A 19,416-nucleotide genomic window follows, 5' to 3' on the forward strand; every position below is an offset into this window, starting at 1 on the left:
CTGATGTAAGCTAATTATCTCTATCTCTAGTCATTTTACTGCTGACCCCTGCAATTCTTACTGCCAGATCAGCTGGTAGTATTACAGAATTATGTCTCTCTCTAGGTGTTCTAAGTTTATCATAAAAAAGTGTAACAGCAAGTGTGTTTTACTTGATGTCATTTTTACAAAGGCAGATGTTTGTGCTGCTTTACGAAGTGTAAATTAGAACACCTTGTACAGGGTGAACTATTGTCTTGTTACCAAAGGTCAGCCTGTCAGGAACCTTTAACCTTCTGTTTCAATAAGGTTATTGATTCAGTGTCAACAACTTATCTTCTCTCAATAGCCAGAATGCTATCACAGCTTTTTCATCGTTAGGTTTCTAGATTTCCAGACCCAGTTTGTCATGTTTTAATAAGGCCAGAATTATTTTATAGAATGGTGTCTTTTTCTGAATAGGTTCTATGGCTTATTCCTTCACAGGGTCACGAGTCCCATATTTTAAGGCCGTTTATTTGTTGAGTAGTTCTGAAAACCAGAAATGCAAGCTCAAAATTGAAGTGCTTCAGGAACATAGAAACCTTTTAGGAAAAGTTAAACGAGGCTTCCGTCATGCCACCTTCTGGCTGGATAAAGAGCAGTATTGGCAGCAAGTAAAATGCAAATGCTGAAAATCTGAAACAAAGGAAAATGCTGGCAACATTCAGCAGGTCAATCGCCATCTGTGGAACAAACAGACAAGTTTATGTTTTGGGTGCACATGCTTCTTTCGAACTGCTTCCTCAGTGTTCTGAAGAAGGATCCGTAACCAAAATACAAACATGTCTGTTCTTTCTACAGATGCTAACTGACTGGTGCGCTTCCTTTTATTAGCAGCATCCTGGGAGCTGCCTCAGTAAGGGAATGTTGTGGGGGTAAAGGAGAAGGAAAAATATTAGCAGAGAAGCATCAGTCTTTAATGCATTGCACAGTATTCTTGTTGTGTTAATTTGATTGAATTCAAGACAAAGTATTTTATCCAATTGCCTGGCTAATAAGTTAAAAACCACAATTCTATTTTTATGTGTGACGCAATAATATCATTACTTATGTATGAAACATGATTTTGTGGACCAAATCATTGTGCATGTGTCTGTGCGTGTGCGATGCTGCAACATGCCCAGGTTGATGCGGCTTTTGTTTAATATAAAGCTATCCATGTTAGGATTTTATTTCAGACTACTGATCTGCTGTAACATTGCACATGGGGGAGTCAAGACCAAGTGCCGTCCTCAGATGAGCACGGTTAGAGGGTGGGGGATAACTGGATTCAGAGGGGCAGGAGACAGATGAGATGGGAGGAAGGAGAAAAGGGAAATAAAAGAAAGGGAGGAGAAGAAGGGGTAGGGGAGCTGGGAAGGCGCGATTGGTAGCACTAAATCAACATTGAAGGGAGGTTCTGAAGTCTTGAACATGTTTAAACCGAACCTTTTAGTTACACCAAATACTATTGCTATTTGGTAAAGAAGGAAAAGTACAAATTAGTTTAACATTTAACCGTTACTGTTTATCTGATTGAGATATATCAAAGTTTTTAATAGTGGGGACCAAGAAATATATAAAATGACATCAGAGACAAAGGTCAAAGGGACAACCGAGGCTGCTTCTACCCTCACAGGTGGATATAAAAGATCCATGGTGCTATTTGAAGAAAAGCAGGAGAATTCTCCCAGTGTCCTGGCCAATATTTATCCCTCAACTGGCACCTTGAAAAACAGATTACAGTATTTGCTCATTTATCTCATTGCTGTTGTGGAAGCTTCCTGTGCACAAATTGGCTGTCATGTTTCTCTAAGTAACAGCAGTGACTACACTTCAAAAAATACTTAATTGTCTGTGAAGGCCTTTGGAACGCCGAGGTCATAGAAGTCGCTATATAAATGTAAGCTCTACTTATTTTTCTTTTTTGTGTTTCTGTTGCCCGTGTCTCAAATTATGTTTTGCTGGATGTATTATGTTTTGTATTTTGAGGAGGTCTGTGCACTAACTCGTGTAAATCTATTGTGGTCTTTATCTCCGCCTCCAGCATTGTCTCTTTGTGCACTGCTGCACAATGTTTGAGGTCCTGCAACCAAAATTTTTGTTCTGCTGGGTTAGGGAGCGCGGAATGGCAGAAACAGGGTATGGGGAAAAATTTCAAAAGGCAAGGTGATGCTTTCTTGGATTTCACTGCGCCATCTGTGTTTTTGAAATAACTTTCGCTGTCTGCTCAGTCAGCCATATTTATGAGCTTCTGTTTTTATGACCACATCTTTGGATCTTTGTGGTATGTTTGTTTTCTGGCTGATCTCTCTGTGCCCCGTTCTCTGATGTTTGTTTGCTGTCCTGTGCCCAATATCACTGCCACAGGAAGGGTAAAGATAAGTTGGCGAAAGAAAATTTGACTGGCTGGTTTGGTCGAGGAAAAGGGCTCCAGAGCAAGGCTAGGAGTGGCAGGAGAGACTTTTGAGAGCAGCGGGGGCCCCAAGAAAAAAATGGCTGAGTTGAAATATGGGTAGCGGAGCTAGGCCAGGAGCAGAGGGGGAAGGTTAGGATCTCTGAAGAGCAGCGAGGTGCGGGAAGCAATAGCAGCCAGGATATATTAAATTAGAAAATAACTTACAAGAAAACTAGCTGAAATGAGTCATGAAACAAAATGGTAGAAGGACCTGGGTGACTTGTGTCACAGCTCCATCTCGTGGCTGGAGGCTTGCAACTGTATTGTAACAGACAACTGTTTACATATAAATTTCAATGATTAATAATGCTTACATAGCATTTTCTTCTTAGGCAGTCCCTCGGAACTGAGGATGACTTGCTTCGACATTAAAAATGAGCTCGCAGGTGGCTGATGAGTCCAATGCGGGACCTACAGTCTCTGTCACAGGTGGGGCAGACGGTGGTTGAAGGGGCGGGTGGGTGGGGTGCATGGGTTGACGGCGCTGCTTGCGCTTGGCTTCCGCTTGCTCCCGGCGAAGAGACTCGGTGTTCGGCGCCTTCCCGGATGCTTCTCCTCCACTTTGTGCGGTCTTGGGCCAGGGATTCCCAGGTGTCAGTGGGGATGTTGCACTTTTTCAAGGAGGCTTTGAGGGTGTCCTTGAAGCATTTCCTCTGCCCACCTGGGGCTCTCTTGCCGCACCGGAGCTCCGAGTAGAGCGCTTGTTTTGGGAGTCTCGTATCGGGCATGCGGACAATGTGACCCGTCCATCGGAGCTGATTGAGCGTGGTCAGAGCTTCGATGCTGGGGATGTTGGCCTGAGCAAGAACACTGATGTTGGTGCGCCTATCCTGCCAATGGATTTGCAGGATCTTGCGGAGGCAGCGTTGGTGGTACCTCTCCAGTGCTTTGAGGTGCCTGCTGTACATGGTCCATGTCTCTGAGGCATACAGCAGGGCAGGTATCACTGCTGCCCTGTAGACCATGAGCTTAGTGCCGGGTTTGAGGTCCTGGTCTTCAAACACACTCTTCCTCAGGCGACCGAAGGCTGCACTGGCACACTGAAGACGGTGTTGGACTTCGTCGTCGACGTCTGCCCTTGTTGACAGTAGGCTCCCGAGGTATGGAAAGTGGTCCACGTTGTCCAAGGCCTTGCCCCCCGATTATCAAAATCCACGACAACACTGTGTGGCGGGGGCAGGTTGGTAGAGGACCTTTGTCTTACGGATGTTTAGTGTAAGGCCCATGCTCTCGTATGCTTCGGTGAAGGTGTTTACGATGGTTTGGAGTTCGACCTCCGAGTGTGCGCAGACGCAAGCATCGTCTGCATACTGTAATTCGACGACAGAGGATGGGACGACCTTGGATTTGGACTGGAGGCGACGGAGGTGGAACAGTTTCCCGTTTGTTCTGTAAATTAGCTCCACTCCAGTGGGGAGCTTGCTGAGGGTGAGATGGAGCATTGCATCAAGGAAGATTGAGAAGAGCATTGATGCGATGAGACAGCCTTGCTTGACCCCGGTTTGTACGTGAATTGGGTCTGTGATGGAACCGTTGGTCAGGATCATGGCTTGCATGTCGTCGTGAAGCAGGCGGAGGATAGTGACAAACTTTTGATGGCAGCCGAATTTGAGGAGGACACTCCATAATCCCTCACGGTTGACAGTGTCGAAGGCCTTTGTGAGATCAAAGAAGGCCATGTACAGTGGTTGGTGCTGTTCCCTGCATTTCTCTTGTAATAATGCTTACATAGCATTTTACATTGTAAATGTTGACGTAAAAACATGTCTGAAAAATCGTAACGGGGAAATTTATAGACAGGATTGTGTGTCACATGCAATACTTTTAATAGTGTGTGTGCCTATGTGTATATAGATTTATATATCCTACGGCATTGCCCATTGTAAGGTAGAGGATATGGTCTTTTAGAAGAAAGTGGATGCGGTTTGCGGGAATGGATCACTTGATTTATAAGGACTTGGTACGGGAGTCAGAACAATTAACTGGGGTGTGGAAGTATTGGTAAGGAAAGACGGTGGGGAATAGGCATTCAGAGCACAAAAATCTAGTGGGAAATAGGTGTTTGTCTTAATAAAAAAACACACAGAAGGGAATAAAAGCAATGGGGATTTTCTAAATTGAGGAACAAGAAAAAAGGTAGTGCAGCAAGAGATTTAATAAAAGTAGTGCAGTTGAGAATCCAAATTCAAGGAAAAGAGGCACAATGGAGGGGGACAGTTAAGAATGGGGTTGGGAATTCTCCAAAAAAAATAAAAGGAAGGGAGCATTAAGAGCAGGGCCTGGAATTCAAAAAAAAGATAATGGAGCCACAATGATAGAGGTGGTTTTAAGAGTGGGACTGTGAAATCTTTTTTTTAAAAAGAGGTACAACAGAAGAGGTTGAGAACTGAGCGTTCAATTAGAGCCATAACACGGGAGTTCATGGTAGGGCCAGGAATTCTTGAAAAAATAAATAGAACGAGGCACAACAGCGTGGGGGAAAGGTTCTTGGAGAGTGCACACTTTGGGCCTATTCTGATTTGACTTGATTAGGCCTCTGAAGTTTCTTGCCTAATCCATTTGTGGACTGTGATCAGAAATCTGGCCTCTGCTTAATTCTCTGGCCTGACATGATTAGGGAAAGACTTCTTGAGAGAGGGCATAATGGGGAAAAAAGTGATGGTCATATGAGGTGGGATATTCAATTGCCAGATAAAGGAGCTGAGCTTCAGTAGCAGGAAAGCACAATAATGCCACCTAGTAATGGGAGGCCTTTTACAGTGTGACAAGCAAATGTGGACACAGTTTTTCTTTAATAATAATCCTATATCAACATATTTTTAATGTTAATATAAAAATGTTCTTCAAACTGTGTCACAAAGTTTGATGTGTACAATGTATGTGGACCATAAGCAAGAATTTTGATGTAGATTATATAAATTTTGTACAGAATCAATATTTTCACCTAACATGTGTATTCAGTTTAATTGTATGGAATATTTTCTATGAGGACAGATAAACATTGTCTCAATGTGTCTCTTTCTATGCTGGTTGGAATGTAAGTTTGAAGCTCCATATGTGGTACTGATATCTAAATCTCTCTGCCTCTCTACCATTCTTTCCTCCCTTTAAGAAACTCCTTGAAACCTACCTCTTGTCATCTGCCCTAATATCTCTTTATGTGGCTCGATGTCAAATACTGTTTTTCACGCTCCTGTGAAGCACCTTGGGACACTTTACTACGTTAAAGGCGCTATATAAATACAAGTTGTTGTTGTTGTGCGAGTTGGCCAGGAGAAGGTTGGAGAATTTGGGTTCAGTGGTGTTGAGGCATGAAAGAGGGAGGAAAGAGGAAATAACAGTGGAATTACGGAGTGGCTGGTAAAAGTTGAGTGGCAGGGAGTGAATGGCTTGGGAAAAGCAGGAGCTTGATGGGATGAACTCATGGGCAGGAAGGAAGATGTTAAAGCAGTTACGATGATAATGGTGAGGGGAAAGGTATTGAATCAAGTTTAAAATTATGGATAAGCATTGTGAAGGAGATTCTTGAGATTTGGGATTATGGGGAATTCAGAGTGCGTGAACTCAAAACAAAACACCACCAGTAGTGGGACTAAAAATTACAAAGTTAGGGAGCTGGACTTGGAAAAATTGCTGGAGCTCTGGTTAAAAATAGAAATACTGGCTAAATATCAAACACAAAGTGGGACTAAAAACCAAAAGCAGCAGGGGTGAGTTTTTAAAAAGTCACGAGCAAAGGTGGGACTTATAAAACAAATAAAAAGAACAATTAAAATAAAATACTGAATAAGGAATTTCAATGGGAAAACTGTGGGAGCAGCTGGCTCACAGGTCAAGGAGACTGTGCCTCATCCTTCCTCCCCGCCCCCCTCCCAAACACCCTCCTACAGTTCACTCCATCCCCCCCATCTCCTTCCACAGCCTTCTCACCCCTAGTCTCCCAACACCCTCATCCGTCCTGATCTTGGACTGTATTCGTGATGTTGGAGGGGGTGCTGAAATGTCAAACAGGATGTGGAGCAGGAGGAGGGCAGGGCAACAGAAAACTGATGGAGGGGTAAATCGGCTGAGTCCTGAAGTCACCAAGCGGCAGCAAACGGAGTAGGCTGGTGCCCTCAAAATCAAAATCAAACCAAGGTATTTGTAACTGCTTGCAAATTTCAGGTTCTAGGTCAGTGGCTGGATTTCATACTCTCAAAATTATTTTGCGTCTGTACTGAAGTATATGTCTTGAGCCTGCCAGGAAGGAGTTCAGCTTCCGGTGAAGGCTGAGGTTTGAAAATGGGTCCTCTTTTTGGGAGCCCCACACACTGCTGTTGGAGTTTGAGATTTGTTTGGGTGCACTGTTCAAATCTTTGAGAGATATATTGCCATGGCAGTTTGAAGAACTGATAGTGTATAATTACAATGCCATCACTCAACATTAGGAACGTTTGTTATTTGTGACAGGTGCAGTAATTTGTATCAATGGTTGATCATAAAGAACGTAAGGAAATTTAAATAATTGTTCGATGCTGTTCTTATATAAATTTGGTAACTGTGACTTAATTGTAACAGAACTTAAAGGATTTGAACACTTGGGCTTTCAATCAGGAATGTAGTGAATGAAAGAATATAATGGTATAGTTTTTGTAGGAGGTGCAAAAAACTCTCCCAGGAGCCACCATGCTTATGAGCAACTTGTCCTCTTCGTGCTGTGATAAACTTTATGGCAAAGTGAAGATACATTAGTGTGTTGACTTTCTTTTTCTTTAAATGGTTTGCAGATATTTAGCAGTTAGTGTGAGACTGCTATCAAGCTGTTTATGGAAGAATGTTTGTGAATGTGGGAATAAAGCTGAAGAGGAATAAGGCAACTTCCAACCAGTGCAGGGATCCAGGTGAGAGACTGCTTGTGCCAATCACATTTTGTTTCTCTGGCAGCTTGACAAAAGAATTATGTGCACACCTGTAGTGTGTGTCTGTGTATATGAATAGACAGATTCAGTTGATTAATAGCATGGATTTACTTTTGTTTGTGTGTTCTGCCTCTTAATGTAAGGAGCTTAAACTCATTATCCAGTAGAATTGATGAACCTATCCTATTCATTTTTATGTTCAAGTTGTCTTTTCAAGTCCACCAATTTAGGAAGAATCTTCCCAACCAAAGTTTCTCTAAGTTTTTTTTGTGATCACTGTATAATGTGTGTAACGTGAAAAAAGGCTTTTCACTCGCGCGCACACGCACACACACACAAACTGTGAATTGGGAGAGTTTATACAGTCACATAGTCTGTTGGTGGTCATGAGCTGAAGCTTCTATCACCATGATTGTGATTTTGATAAACTGGACAATTAAGCAAGCCCAGGTCTAATATCTATAAATAACATCTAAAACATCCTATAGCAGACCTTTAATATTACAGAGTGAATCTATGCTGAAGCAGATAGGAAAGGTTGCATTTTTTTTCTTAAAAGAGAAGCCGTATTATTACCCATTTAATACATTTCACTTTGGGGAGCTTATCCACAAATGTATGCAAATGAATTGCATAGAAAAAATATTTATCCAAAACAGTGCAGTAAGGTGTAAAGCTAAATTAAAATGCATATTTTTACATTTGACTATTGTCAGTGAGCTATTCATTTAAATGTTAACTACTCTGCATGTTTAGAAATACTGTAATTGATAATTAAAATGACTTGCAGCTTATTTATTGTCTGTGCCCCTTCAATGGCAACTGAGGTGGTATTTAGCTGTTTTGTGGAGCTGAAACTTGTGCATGTGTGGCTTAATGGCAGACCAGGAAAGTAAACCCTCTCTTTGAATTTTATTATAGGCAATGATAGCTCTTCACTGTGAGCTAAATGCCAAGCAGCATCCTCGCAGCACTAAGGGACATCCGTCTGGTTTTCATCTTCTTTGCCAGCAGAGTGGGGCATGAAAGGCACTCCAGTTAGTAAGTAATTTGCTTGGTACCATCGAGCGATGCATTCTAGAAGATTCCTTTGTATTGGAGAAAATAATGCACTGCCTAATGTTCTGTGGAAAAAATATTTTGAATAGCTTTCCTGAATAAGGAGTAAAGGATCCTATATCAGGCAATTTTTTGTTTGGTTCCTGATGTACTAATATAATTTCAGTTGAACAAATACAATGTTCACCAGTTTTAAGTTCTACAAATTTATTTTGTTGGAATTTTTAAGTATGTTGAAGTTAAAATGTAACCAGATAAAATATTGGCAATTTAAATTTCTTAAAACAGGGAGATGAACAGGTTGAGTTGTCAATTAATGCACTTTATTGTGGAATGCTGCACAATAGTCATTAATCTTGTCAGAGGAGTATGGCTCTTGGAGCCCCCTATAGCAGCAGAGATTGGGAAAGCATGAGAAGAAGGTTGTTTAATCTGTGGCAGCACAATAGATTGTTGAATATTTTGATGTGTTTAATGGGCTGTTTCTGATTGCTAGATTTGTAGCTTATCTAAACCTACCTGTGAGATAAACATCTTTGCTGAATTTTAATTTGCAGGAAAAAATGTTTGCAGTTGGTTGGTTGTTCCCTGGGAAAATGAGGGAACTGAACCGTCCAAAACCTTAGTCCGTATTTAAGGTGATGTCACAACAAAATGCTGCATCTTGTTTTGTGACCCTGACGCCACTTCTCTCCGTTACAGTATCGTGCTTCAGTAACAGGTAGCCATTAACTGACCGGATTTTGAAGTCAGCGGTGAATGAATGGTGCTAACCATTCATTACACTTGTACTTGGCCACAGACTTTCTGTGGGCTTTTGCACTGGTTATTAGAAATTAGAAACAGCGCGGCGCCCTCTACAGGGGATCTGGGACCTTTGTGAACAGGGCAAGCAACTGTGTATCTCCTTCACCAATCAGATTGAAGAATCTTTACTGAGGCATGCAAAGTCTGAACCAGGAAGTGTAAGTTAGAATAGTTAATGTACAGAAAACCAAATAGAGAGGCAAAGAAAGATGGGATTAAGAGAGATAAAAGCGACAAAGAAAAAAAAATTATGTAAATGTTTTAAATCTCCCAACAAGAATTAAAATCTGAAGGAATGAGACTCCACACTCGTAAAAAGTTAATTTTCAGTGCCAGAGAGGTTGATTGGTAGTAATTAATACTGACGCCGCCGTTAAAAAGCTGTAACTGTTTCTCTTTCGTGTTTAGTGGTTATCGAGTGCGTAAATACAGGTAGACTATCCTTTATCCGAAAACCTCGGGACCAGCCATGTTTCGGTTTTCGGAGAATTTCGGAAGGTGGGTCGGCAGGGGTCCGCGGGGGGGGGGGGGGGGGGGGGTCGGCGGGGGGTCGTGCGCACGACTTACGCTGACGCTCAGCGTAAGTCGGCAGGGGTCGGGGTCCACGGGGGGGGGGGGGGTCGGGGTCGTGCGCACGACTTACGCTGACGCTCACCGTAAGTCGGCGGGGGTCGGGGCCGACGGGGGTCGGCGGGGGGGGGGGGGGGTCGGTGGGGGTCGTGCGCACGACTTACGCTGGACTTACGCTGACCGAAAAAACTTTCGGTTTTTAGAGGGTTTCGGTTTTCGGAAGTCCGGATAAAGGGTAGTCTACCTGTACCACAACTTCACGCCGTTGCATGTCTGTGAATGCCGAGTCTCTCTGAGAGATACCGGTGTAGCGAAGCTTCTGGAGGAGCAGGGTAACTTGGACAGCAACTTCCTGATTTCCGCATTTAACTGTGCCTGTGCAGGCACCAGAATTTGCTGTCCAATTTACTCCTTAATAAGGCTGGGAACTCAACATCCAGGGGTATTCAATATTCAGGAAAGATAGGCAGAAAGGAAAAGGAGGTGGGGTAGCATTGCTGGTTAAAGAGGGGATTAACACAATTGAAAGGAAGGATATTCGCTCTGATGATGTGGAATCTGTATGGGTAGAACTGAGAAATACCAAGGGGCAGAAAACGTTAGTGGGAGTGGTATGTAGACCTCCAAACAGTAATGCGGAGGTCGGGGATGGCATTAAACGGGAAATTAGAGAAGTGTGCAATAAGGGCACAGCAGTTATCATGGGTGACTTTAATCTACATATAGATTGGGCTAACCAAATTAGTAACAATACTGTGGAGGAGGAATTCCTGGAGTGTATACGGGATGGTTTCCTGGACCAATATCACAGAATCACAGAAACCCCACAGTGCAGATAGAGGCCATATCGGCCCATCGAGCCTGCACCGACACATATCCCACGCTATCCCCGTAACCCCACGTATTTAATCCCCCTAACACCTAGGGTCAATTTATTATAGCCAATCAACCTAACCCGCACATCTTTGGACTGTGGGAGGAAACTGGAGCACCCGGAGAAAACCCACGCAAACACAGGGAGAATGCGCAAACTGCACACAGACAGTCACCCGAGGCCAGATTCGAACCCGGGTCATTGGTGCTGTGAGGCAACAGTGCTAACCACTATGCCACCGTCGAGGAACCAACTAGAGATCAGGCCATCTTAGACTGGGTATTATGTAATGAGAAAGGAGTAATTAGCAATCTTGTGCGAGGCCCCTTGGGTTGGAGCAATCATAATATGATAGAATTCTTCATTAATATAATAATAATAATCAACTTTATTGTCATTGTTAGTGCACAAGTGCAGTACAACGAAATGTAGGCTTGCGGCTCCCGAGAGTGTACATTTAGATTAAGACATTTAAACTTTCAACATACAGTTGGCTTGTAATACATTAACATAAACATAACCATAATAAAGTGCATTGGCAGATGTGCAGGCTTTAGAGTTTATTTGTGGAGTTCAGTAGGATGACAGCCCTGGGAAAGAAGCTGTTCCTAAATCTGGTCGTACGGGTGCGAATGCATCTGTAGCGTCTCCCAGATGGCAGGAGGGCGAACAGACTGTGGCTGGGGTGGGTAGGGCCTTTGATGATGGACCGTGACCTCCGTAAACAGCGTTTCTGGTATATGTGCTCTATGGTCGGTAGCCGGGTGCAGGTAATGCGTTGGGCAGTTTTGACTACCCATTAAGATGGAGAGTGAAATAGTTGACTCGAGACTATGGTCCTGAATTTAAATAAAGGAGACTACGATAGTATGAGGTGTGAGTTGGGTAGGATTGATTGGGGAATTTCACTCAAAGGGTTGACGGTGGATGGGCAATGGTAAACATTCAAAGATCGCATGGATGAACTACAGAATTTGTTCATCCCAGTTTGGCATAAAAATAAAACAAAAAAGGTGACTCAACCGTGGCTAACCAGGGAAATTAGGGATAGCATAAGATCCAAGGAGAGGACATATAAATTGGCCAGAAAAAGCAGTAAACCTGAGGATTGGGAGCAGTTTAGGATCCAACAAAGGGATTAATTAAGAGGGGGGAAAATAGAGTATGAGAGTAAGCTTGCAGGGAACATAAAAACTGACTGTAAAAGCTTTTATAGATATGTGAAGAGAAAAAGATTGGTGAAGTCAAGCGTAGGTCCCTTGCAGTCAGAATCAGGGGAACTTATAATGGGGAACAAAGAAATGGCAGACCAATTAAATACATACTTTGGTTCTGTCTTCACAAAGGAGGACACAAATAACCTCCCAAAGATGTCGGGGAACATAGGATCTAATGAAAGGGAGGAACTGAATGAAATCAATATTTGTAGGGAAATGGTGTTAGGGAAATTGATGGGATTGAGGGCCGATAAATCCCCAGGGCCTGATAATCTACATCCAAGGGTACTTAAGGAAGTGGCCCTAGAAATAGTAGATGCATTGCTGGTCATCTTCCAAAATTCGATAGACTCTGGAACAGTACCCATGGATTGGCGGGTAGCTAATGTTACCCCACTGTTCAAAAAGGGTGGGAGAGAGAAAACGGGGAATTACAGACCGGTAAGCCTGACATCGGTAGTGGGGAAAATGCTAGAGTCCATTATAAAGGATGTAATAGCAGAGCACTTGGAAAAAAGTGACCGGATCGGACAAAGTCAACATGGCTTTACAAAAGGTAAATCGTGCTTGACTAATGTACTGGAATTTTTTGAGGATGTAACTGGTAAAATAGATAAGGGAGAACCAGTGGATGTGGTGTATTTGGATTTTCAAAAGGCTTTCGCTAAGGTCCCGCATAAGAGATTAGCGTGTAAAGTTAAGGCACATGGGATTGGGGTCAAGGTATTGACTTGGATAGAGAACTGGTTGGCAGACAGAAAGCAAAGAGTTGGAATAAACGGGTCTTTTTCCGAGTGGCAGGCAGTGACTAGTGGGGTTCCGCAGGGATCGGTCCTTAGACCCCAGCTATTCACCAATATATATTAATGATCTGGACGAGGGAACTAGATGTAATATCTCCCAAGTTTGCAGACGACACAAAGCTGGGTGGGCGTGTGTGCTGTGAGGAGGATGCCAAGAAACTCCAGTATGATTTGGACAGGTTGGGTGATTGGGCAGAAACATGGCAGATGCAATATAACTTGGATAAATGCGAGGTTATCCACTTTGGTGTCAAAAACAGGAAGGCAGATTATTATCTAAATGGCAATAGATTGGGAGAAGGGCAAGTGCAACGAGACCTGGGTGTCCTTGTGCACCAGTCGCTGAAAGTAAGCATGCAGGTGCAGCAGGCGGTTAAGAAGGCAAATGGTATGTTGGCCTTCATAGCGAGAGGGTTTGAGTACAGGAACAAGGATGTCTTGCTGCAGTTATACAGGGCCTTGGTGAGACCACATCTTGAGTATTGTGTGCAGTTTTGGTTGCCTTATCTGAGGAAGGACGTTCTTGCCATGGAAGGAGTGCAGCGAAGATTCACCAGACTGGTATCTGGGATGGCAGGAATGACATATGAGGAGAGATTGGGTCGATTGGGCTTGTGCTCTCTGGAGTTTAGAAGAATGAGAGGGGATCTCATCGAAACTTATAAAATTCTAACAGGACTAGATGCTGGAAGGATGTTCCCGATTGTCAGGGAGTCCAGAACCAGCGGTCACAGTCTAAGGATAAGGGGTAAGCCATTTAGGACAGATGAGGAGGAATTTCTTCACCCAGAGAGTGGTGAACCTGTGGAATTCTCTGCCAAAGAAGGCAGTAGAGGCCAATTCATTAAATATATTCAAGAAGGGATTGGATATTTCTTAAGGCTAAAGGGATCAAGGGATATGGAGAGAAGGCAGGAACAGGATACTGAATTTGGATGATCAGCCATGATCTCATTGAATGGCGGAGCAGGCTCGAGGGGCCGAATGGCCTACTCCTGCTCCTATCTTCTATGTTTCTATAACGGTGAGCTCTGATAGCCTAACTGTTATTTCTACCACAAAGTCCGAGGCATTGCTTCGCTAGGCAGAAGTGAAAACTATTTCAAATGTATGGTTAATTGAAAGAGATGCATTGTACTTGGGAAATTGATGATGGTATCAAAAACATTCAATTCTCTAAGTAAGATCTGCCTGGCTTAGGCTGTAATAACAGTTTGTGTAGGATTTTTAAAAAAAATCAAGCTTTGCAAGAGAATTATGTGGTTCAGTTGGCTAGACACTGACATTTCACCTCTTGGACATGGATTCAAATTCAGCTCAGATTGATGAGATGCAAGTGTCCCCCATGTACTGGTTGTAAGGGCCCTATATGAAGTGAATTTAGGAAGTCTCACTCCAGTTGATACTGAGCATGCTACAGCACAAAACTGGCACTAATTAGCATTGTCACTCAGTCAACACAGAATAGCTGGTATTGGAAATAGTAAACATGGCTCACTGGGGCAGTATGGGTGCTCTTAAAAGGCTAGGGCTGAGGCATGTTGTTGGGGCATAATAGAGGGAGCTTTACTTTGCATCTGGCTGTGCTGTACCTGATTTGGGATACCTGAAAAATGACACGTTCCGCTCCCCAGCGCTAACGGCCCTCATCTAATGAGCGCTCAAATGTTTAAAAAAAATTAAGCTTCAGATCACCACTGACCTCTGTCTCATTTTCATTACAGATATATTGATTGATGTTTTGCTCTCAATGGACTGCTTTGAGATGTGCCGTAAACATTTTAATCAAGACGTGATGCATCAATCCAGGTTCAACTTGACTTGAGGACAGGATCCAGCATTGACCATTTGAAATAAAAGGAAAATTGTACTAAAATTTGAAATCCACTGTGGTTTAAAAAAAATTGTTTCTCAGGGAACTTGAGGATTCAAAACTTTTTTTGTTATTTTTGTATCTTGTAAGGAGCCTGGCAATCAATTTGTGGTTTAAACGTTGAATTGCCTTAAGAATAAATGATGGGAGACCAACCCCTGTACAAGTCAAATCATACTGTGAACACCACAGAAAATCTGTACTATCCACAACAGCCACAATCCAGCCCGCTGACCAACATGAGTGGAAATATGAATCATAGCTATGGATCGACAGGCATGGACACATCTCAGACTTCTCCAACTTCCCCTCATTTTCCTCCAGATTCAAGGGAAGCTGCAGTAGCAGGAACCATGCCAGTTGTTACCAAAAGCCTTATGATTGAGCCATCTAGGCCAAACAATTGGCCTCATTCCAATGCTGGCAATCATGTTCAAATGCAGAATGACCTTAACAATCTCTCTATGATGTGGACCTCCACTGCTCAGAATGATGCTGCAGAGGGATATTCCTATGTATATTCTTCTCCGGCAAATGACACCTCCTCGCAGAAATTGACTAGTGATGTCTTGCACAAGTTGGACTCCTTCACACAGGTTTTTACAAATCAGAACCTCCGAATGCAGCAAGCAAACAATGTAGCACAGAGCTTGCCAAGTCAGGCTGCCGTGGTTGAGAATGTACGTGACAGCGCACTTCGACAACTGCTGTCACAAAAGCCTGCAGCTGAACAACAAGCTGCTGCACATCCAATGCAGAGATTCCAGCACTCTTTGACACAACAAATGCATCGTGCCTTTCCGATTGCACAATCGAAGCAACAGTTGCAAGCCATCCAACAGCAGCAGCAGCAACAACAGTTGTATTACGAGTACCAACAATTGGCCCAACTGCAGTCACAGCCGCAGTCGGTGTTGCAGCACTCGCAGTCGCATGTTCAGCAGCTGCAGGCGCAACAGGTGTTGTCTCAGCAAATTCAGCAACTACCACAGCAACAATATTTTGTACGTCAACAGTCACCGCAACACCCTTCAGTACAGGAGATGCAACAGCAGCAGCAATGCCACATGCATTCAGCTCCGTTCTATCAGTCGCAGCAGGTTATGTGTCCGTTACCTATGCAGCAGCAGATGCAACCGCCACCACCTTATCACCGAGACCAAAACCACAAGGCCATGCAGCAGCAGCATCAGTACTCCCAAGAACAATCCCACCCTTCTCAGCACATTCAGATGGCTGCACCCTCTCAGTATTTCTACCAAGACCAACAACACTATAGGCATATGTACCAGCAAAATCAATTGCATCAGCAACAAGAGGGTATGCAACAGAAACAATTCCATGCTGAAAGTAGGATTCAGGCTTCTCTTGGCCCTCATACAAGCACCTCTGCTTCAGAGGTCACAGAAGAAACGACAAGGAAGGAACTAAGTAATATGAGTCATCCTGGGGCTCTTATGGTACCTCAAAGACATCTTATAGCTCCACCTAATATTCCTCATGCACCTGTCAAGGTATCTCAACAGCAATCTCATAATCATACTTGGTCTCAGGTAAAATTCCCAGATGGGTTTGAATTAAAATTTTGTGATAGAAGGTTTGCAAATTTATTCTTCGTTAGCCTTCAGTTGCTCAGTTATTCTGCAGAATAAATGTCAGGGAGTTGTGTTCTTGTAATATGCCGTTATCTGTCCATTAAAAGGACAATTATAATAAGTTTATATATTTCGCTAAAAAATAATGAGATTTTATGTGTTCAGAAACTTGAGTTCCTTTAATTAGTCAAAATTATAAACTATCCATGAATATGTACATATAAGATGATTCTGCCTTCACTCATGTATCCATAAATACAGAATTAACATTGTGCTGAATTTTAAGAAGTTCTCAAGCATTTGGCAAACGTGTTCTGATTAGGAATTTAAGACATCATGCAATAGGAAAATGCAGTTCATCCTATTGAGCCCATTCCTTAGACAAACCATGTACAAGCTTCCCAATCACAGACGCTGTTCAATTCATTTAATCTCCTGAGGAAAGATCTTGCAATGATTTTCCCTTTCTTCTTCAATTCCCAAAAAAGGGAGGTAAATTGACTTGCATTCCATATCTTCATTATTCATCCTTCACTTTGTGTGCTATTTCCATGGTTCCATATAATTTGAGGATTATTGTTCTGCACAGCACTTGACCATCTCATTCAGTTAGGAATGGAACTAAGTTCACACAGCACGAACTGCTTTTAAAGGATATCTATTAGGATGGGGGTGGTGGGTGCAGAGTTGTGGTTGGAGGGTGGGGAGAAAATGAAACAAATTCCTTATCTTAAATCTTACGATGTTTGTTAATCATGTTCTCTTGTTTGGTCCAAGTTAACCTGCTTGAATCTACAATATCAATTACTCCCTTGTGTTTTGAAGATCTGGATCACATTCCAGTCTTTTTCCCAATGGAAATTGAGCCAATTCTATGAGCCATGACCCTGAATTGTCCTAGTTGGTCTATTCTGAACCCTGCTTGTCTCCTCAATGTTCTTTTCAATTTTCTAATACAAATTGCACCACATTTCTAATTCTGCTCATAACCATACACTTGTGTGCTCAAAACTATCAGCATTTTTTTTGACCCACGCACTTAATTGGTCCAAAGCCTTTGAATAGCATCAGTCTTCTCGCCACGTAGTTTGATATCACTGTGCAATAAACTTGCCATCTTGTCTGGTTGCAGCCAATTTTCCTGTATTAGATTCTTCTACCTCATCAAGGTTTCCAGTAATCTGCAAAGTCAATCGATGTACATATTGGCTAATTGTTAATTGAGGTTGGTATCTTGCACATTCTTTCCACGTCCTCAACACAAAGGTGCGAGTCACTGAACATGACATCAAGGCAGCATTCAGCTGAGACCTAACCAGTGATTTATAAAGGTTTTGCATAACTTACTTGCTTTTGTACTCCATGCCTCCAATTATAAAGCCAAGGATCCCGTATGCTTTTTTAACAGCTTTATCTATTTGTCCCGCCATCTTCAAAGTTTGTACCATTTAATTTGTATTACCTCACCTCATTCTTCCTCCCAAAATGCATCATTTCACACTTCTTTGCATTGTATTTCATCTGCTGTCTGTCTGTCCTCCTAAAGTCTGTTACTGTACTATCCTCCTCACAGTTTACTACATTTGAGTTTTGTGTCATCTGCAAACTTTGAAATTATGCCCCCAAACCCAAGTCCAGGTCATTAATATAAATCAAAAAAGCACTGGTCCTAATAACAACCCCGGGGGGGACACCACTGCATACTTCCCTCCAGTCTGGAAAAACAACCGCTCACCACTACTCTGCTTTCTGTCTCTTAGCCAATTTCATATCCATGCTGCCACTGCCCCTTTAATCGCATGGGCTTCAATTTTGCTAACAAGTCTATTACAGTATGTGGCACTTTATCAAATGCCTTTTGAAAGTCCATATACAAAACATGAACTACCTTCATCAACCCGTGGTTATTTCATCAAATAACACAATCAAGTTTGTCAGACACAACTTGCCTTTAACAAATGCACGTTGGCTGTAATTAATTAACTCATTTTCTTCCCAGTGACAGTTTTGTCCAGGATTATGAACTCTAAGTTTCCTCAGCACCAATGTTGGGCTGACTGACCTGTAGCTACCGGGTTTATTGCACTCTCGATTTTGAGATGGGGTTTAACATTTGCAACCCTCCAATCCTGTGACGCCACTCCCAAATCCAAGGAGGATTGAAAGATTGTGGCCAGAGCCTCTGCTATTTCCACCTTTACTTCTTTCCGCAACCTAGGATGCATCCTATCCGGACCGGATAACTTACATTTTGAGCACTACCAACCTTTTAAGTACCTCCTTTTCATCTATTTATCTATTTTTATCCTATCTACAATCCATAATACTTGAGTCAGGAGTGTGCTTGAATACTCACCACTGTCTTGGGTGGGTGCAGCTGTAACAACACTCGAGAAGCTCAACACAATCCAGGACGGAGCAGTTTGCCTTATAGGTGACCCTGCCACTGGACTCCATATCTACTGCTCCACTACAAGTGTTCTGTTGCTGCAGTGTGTATTAGCTACAGAATGTGTTGCAACAACTTGGCTTGGTTACTTTGGCAGCTCCTCTCTCCACCATGACTTCTATCACCAAGAAGGACGAGAGCAGCTATGTCGTGGAAACACCATCTCCAAATTCCCCTCTGAGTCATAACCATCTTCACTTGGAGATACAACACTGTTCCTTCACTGTCACGGAGTCAGATTCCTGGAATTCCTTACCAAACACCATCATGGGAGCACCATTGTCCCAAGGATTAAAACCGTTAAAGAAGATAGCCCACCATTACTTTCTCAGGGTAACTAAGGCTGGGCAATGAATGTGGCCTTGCCATTGTTGCCCACATCCTAAGAACAAAATAAAAGAAAACACAGATACATTATTCCCCAATGACTTCAAATTCCTTTTATTTCTCACTTCTTAAGCTCTTGATTTTTTTTTTTTATATAGTACTGCTTTAACTCCCTTCAAATTCATGACTTATGAACTCTTCTTGTTGTGCCCCTACCCCTAGCACCTGGAAAGCAATGCACCAAATTCACTTTTAGACAATTTTCCATTGATGGTTCTCACTTTAAGGCCCCCTACTACAATGGTCTGTACAGCAACATTCTTATGGCCTTGAGCAGTTTGCTGTTCCATTTCAGATTTTTCAGCCATCTCACCCCGGTTTATAATTCAACCATCTTTGGTGTAACCTCTTCCAACGGTGCATTTGCAACAAACTGGTAGTGGGGCTTCCCACATTTGATCTTTTTTTGCACAACTTTGGAGATCT

At 42.7% G+C, this 19,416-nt stretch overlaps 1 protein-coding gene across 7 annotated transcripts in view; it reads left to right on the forward strand.

The window, feature by feature from the left end:
• The window catches only part of LOC147121106 (transcriptional-regulating factor 1-like), a 279,913-nt gene that overhangs the window by 152,784 nt on the left and 107,713 nt on the right, over positions 1-19,416 (forward strand). For 4 of the 7 annotated variants that reach the window (XM_085980821.1, XM_085980826.1, XM_085980820.1 and 1 more), the window contains exons 3-5: positions 7,225-7,338; positions 8,278-8,397; positions 14,411-16,112. In XM_085980821.1, the coding sequence (XP_085836947.1) occupies positions 14,700-16,112 (1,413 nt within the window). In that variant the 5' untranslated portion in view covers positions 7,225-7,338; positions 8,278-8,397; positions 14,411-14,699. The remainder of the gene's footprint in view (positions 1-7,224; positions 7,339-8,277; positions 8,398-14,410; positions 16,113-19,416) is intronic. The other 3 variants (XM_085980823.1, XM_085980822.1, XM_085980824.1) reach the window with 2 other exon arrangements.

The sequence above is a fragment of the Somniosus microcephalus genome, chromosome 3, assembly GCF_052327205.1.
Source record: "Somniosus microcephalus isolate GS21.2 chromosome 3, FLI_Smic_1.0, whole genome shotgun sequence".
NCBI lineage: Eukaryota > Metazoa > Chordata > Chondrichthyes > Squaliformes > Somniosidae > Somniosus > Somniosus microcephalus.